General features: G+C 44.4%; 1 protein-coding gene across 1 annotated transcript; it reads right to left on the reverse strand.

The window, feature by feature from the left end:
- Positions 1-704: 704 nt before the first annotated feature.
- On the reverse strand, positions 705-2,208 carry LOC121972573 (formin-like). Its single transcript, XM_042524226.1, has 2 exons — positions 1,465-2,208; positions 705-1,421 (listed from the first exon to the last, which is right to left on the reverse strand). The coding sequence occupies exons 1-2, from the start codon at positions 2,206-2,208 to the stop codon at positions 705-707; spliced, it is 1,461 nt and encodes a 486-aa protein (XP_042380160.1).
- Between the last annotated feature and the right edge of the window lie 1,971 nt (positions 2,209-4,179).

Raw genomic sequence — 4,179 nt, forward strand, 5'->3', positions numbered from 1 at the left:
ATACATTTCTCAGTCCTTAGCCGGTTATCTATTGCAAGAGAGAACCGGCAACTTTCTACAAGTGTTTGGCAATTGAGGGATAAGAATTGGTGAACCATTTACATTCAAGAAATCTTACAAAGAAACCGAAACTCCTAGAATCTCCCTTTATCATAACCCAAAACACTAAACTCTTGTTTGTTGATCTTTAATATTAGATTTGTTTACCTTCACTTTGCATTTGAAACAATTGGATAGTTGTTTAGCTAATTCGCATTGAGACATTTCTAGTGCTTATTCCAGTCCCTGTGTATACGATAATCTTTTATATTACTTGCAACATTTCCGTACACTTGCGGAGCGTAACAGAAGGGTCGTACAAAGTTGTTAAAAAGTTAGCATCCGGAGCTTATTATTTACAAGATGAACGGGGCAGGAGGCTAGATCGACCATGGAGTGCTAACTACCTGCGACCTTATCAAGTTTAAAGAAGTAGGTCAGGAAGTGTAAGCTGGGTGATAAGCTGGTATGTCTCTTATCCAACGAACCAGGATAGCAGGTCAGGGAAAAGTAGATCGGAAAAGATGTGAAAGCAAAAATTGTGTGTCCCAACATTTTTTAGATAAGCCATTTTAGTAAAAGTAAGCCTTAGAATGCAAGTGAAGAAACAACAAAGTACTTTACAAGAAATTCTCAAGTCATTATGTACAAGAAGCCAAAAAATATCATTCGAAAGGAGCAAATATTTCATCTGGTATCTCTTTAAGGATCCGGTCATGGTCTAAAAATTTAGGAGGCGGAAGGGACTTTAAATAATCTTGCTCGTAAAGTTGTCGCAGAGCCCCGCCCGCCCCGTGGATAACAGACGTGGAAAAACGATGTCCCACCTGTAAACAAAATTCTAGAGAACGCAGATACAGAGCACGGTTCCGCAAGCAGCAATCGTTCTCCCCCTCTCTGTAAATAGCCAGGGCTGTGGATACGCCTTCTGTGGTGGCCCGAGCCTGAGCTAGTTCATTCTGGGCAGTAGCTAATTCTGTGGCTTGGGAGGTCAACTGGGTCTCCTGAGATTTCAAAAGGGCCTCCTGCGATTTTAACTTCTGGTCTTGATTTTGCGACAGAGTCTCGGCAACACGCAGCTTCTGAGTCAATTGTTCCATAGCCCGTTGAAAGCATTGCTGATCTATACTCTGCTGGTGCTTAAGGTCAACTTGACTTTGCTTTTCCTGGAGATCTTTAAGTTCATGGTTGGCTTGCGCTAGGGATGTTTCCAGACTGTTCTTCTGTCTGGTCAAATCTTCTATCTTTGCCCGCAAAGCATGGCTGCCTTGGGCAGGATCATTCAATTGCAATTCCAGTTCAGCAACTTGGTCTCGCAACACCTTATTCTGATGATAAATAGCATGAAAAGAATTGTTCACTTTTAGAGACTCTGCACAAGCCTGGGGCATACAGGAAATATCTGATAAGAGAGGGAAAAACAACAGTTCGGAAAGCTTCAAAGTTTAGCTTGATATACAACTCTGCGAATTTGTCCATCAGAGCCGAGGGAGGCAAGGAGTCCATATGTTGTACGCTTTCTTCCCATAAAATGGCCAGACGACCTTTCATCTTGAGGGAGCTGGTGGGAACATCTGTGCGGGACCATAACCTCCCCTCAGAGGGGACACTAGTACAATAACTGTGATAAGTAAGATGGGATGGGTCTGAGGGACCCGCGATTGAGCTAGGAAGAGCAGAGGGATCAGCAGGTGAGTTAGAAGGAGCTGAAGAAGGCCCTTGAGGAGGTACTACAGGCGGGATAATTGAAGGGCATTCTGAGGGGACAGCTTCATCGCCCTGAGTTTGCTGCGATGTGGAAGGTTGAGCCAACGGGGGTTCTACCTGGGTAACAGACGGAATAGGCGGATCATTTACAGGGCTCGGGATTGGAGGCGGAGTCACATAGGGAGGTGGGAGAGAGGCAGCTGCATTTGGAGGAGGAGAAGGGACAAACGACGGGCCTGAGTCGGACACCGGACGAGGGGCTCGGCGCCGACGTCTCTGAGCCAGCGGCTGGTCATCCGAGTCAGAATCATCGGAGGGCAACCGAGCCCTGCGCCTAGAGGGAGAAAGGGCATCCTGGCTCAGGCGTTCATTTGTGGCGCGGGCCCGGCGGGCAGCTTGAGAAGCCTCTCTGAAAGCGGGGACGGCGAAGGAAACGTTGTCAGTTCCTCCACCAAAGCCCATACGTCTTTCACCAAGACCCAGACTAGGGATATAAGTGGCTATGGGCGAACTAACCGGTTGGAGGGGTGTCGAGGCAGTAGGCCTAGGTGGACGAGCAGCCCGGGGGCGAGCAGGGGTGGTCGGCCAAGGTGGACGAGTAGCCTGGGGGCGAGCAGGGGCAGCTGGTCGAGGGAGGCGTGTTGTGCGTGGGCGAGTGGGACAAGCCAAAGAAGCAAGGAGGTTACCAGAAGACCCTCGCCGAGTAGGTCGGGGCGGAGGATGGGCCCGGGAAGCCCCGCCGATTGAAGTTGAAGACGATTGGGGAAGGGCTCTCCTCTGAAGGATAAGTCATCCACGCCTCATTATTTCCATATCGCTTATAGGAAGGGGATGAACTTCTGAAGCATGGGTTAAGACTTCAGCTGCACAAGATAAAGCGGGAGATTAACTACAGTAGAAGAAACAAATGTTAGCTAGAGCTCTAGAGCCAATCATTTGATGATTGTATTTTGGACTTATTGTATCATATTCTATATAAATAAAGGCATTTGGATTTTGGTTATTATACTTACTTGTATTGGTGCCAAATAAACTAAGTATAATAATGTCCTTGAGTAGACGGTTCTCACCTATATCAATCGGTTAGTTGAACCAATAGTGAGATGATATAGGGAACACTACTCTTAATTATTCCTAGTCGAGTATTAACATTTAGGGACAATGTTAATGCAATAAGACTAGCATGTAGGTCAACTCGATGACTTGATCTCACAAGTCATGGGTATAGAGATATCAAGTTGACACATGAGTATACATTAGAGAATGTATACTGAATGACCCGCCATGAGAAAGTATCATGGATCGTTATATGAGTGTCATATACTTTCTCATGTGGATATTAGTATGACTACTAGTCCTTAGACCTGAAGTCACCATAGATCCCTACATAAGGAGTTATGTACTTTAGTTTCGTCAAACGTCACCCGTAACTGGGTGGACTATAAAGGCGATTACTGGGTATATAACAAATTATGCAGAGGGATGTGAGTGATGTAGATGGGATCTATCCCTCCTATATGACGGGAGAGACATCGGTATTCTTGATAGAGTGAGACCACGAAGTGCATGGTCATGCCCAAATGAGTCAATATAGGATATTGAGCTCATTTGATTTAGTGAGTCTACTTGGAGTTCAAGATTTAGATTGGTCAGAGGATGACACGGTCTATGCCTCACATTGACCAATCTAGATGTCTAGGATAGAAGGACACTTGTCATATATTGTGAGGAGTCACAATTAGTAGTCACAAGGTGATGTTGGATCTCAACATTCTTGTAACTTGGGTAGTAATGATGTGTTGCTAGATACCGCTCATTACTTATGCTCCTAAATGGGTTTAGGGCATTGCCAACGTTACAAGAACCTATAGGGTCACACACTAAGGACAATTAGATGGAGATTAGGTTCATATGATGAACCAAGAGGATTAGATTCATTTGATGAATCAAATTGGATTAAGAGTAATCCTAATTGGGCTAACTTGAGTTGGACTCAAGTGGATTCATGTATTCAATGAGTCTAATTTAGATTATGACTCATTAAATCAACTTAATTTAATGAATTAGATTCATTATATTAAGTTGGCTTGAATCAAATGGTTAGATTAGATCAACCATGGAAGAGATTTGGTCAAGTTTGACTTGACTTGAGAGGAAGATTAAAAGTCAAGTTTGACTTGACTTTATGCCATCTCATTGGTGAGTTGGCGTTGATGTGGACCAATGATGTTACTCCACATCATCATGGGTGCCACCTCATGGAAGTTACAAAGCCATTTTCTTTAATAGCTTCACATTAATTGCACTTAATGTAATTTTTGGGAGTTACACTTTGAATATGGCCGGCCACTTTTGAATGGGAAGGGAATTGATTTTCCTCATTCAAGTGCACTATTCCTTCTTCTTCCTCTTGGAGCTCTCTTCCTCTCCCTC

This window comes from Zingiber officinale, chromosome 4A (assembly GCF_018446385.1).
Source record: "Zingiber officinale cultivar Zhangliang chromosome 4A, Zo_v1.1, whole genome shotgun sequence".
NCBI classification, from domain to species: Eukaryota; Viridiplantae; Streptophyta; class Magnoliopsida; order Zingiberales; family Zingiberaceae; genus Zingiber; species Zingiber officinale.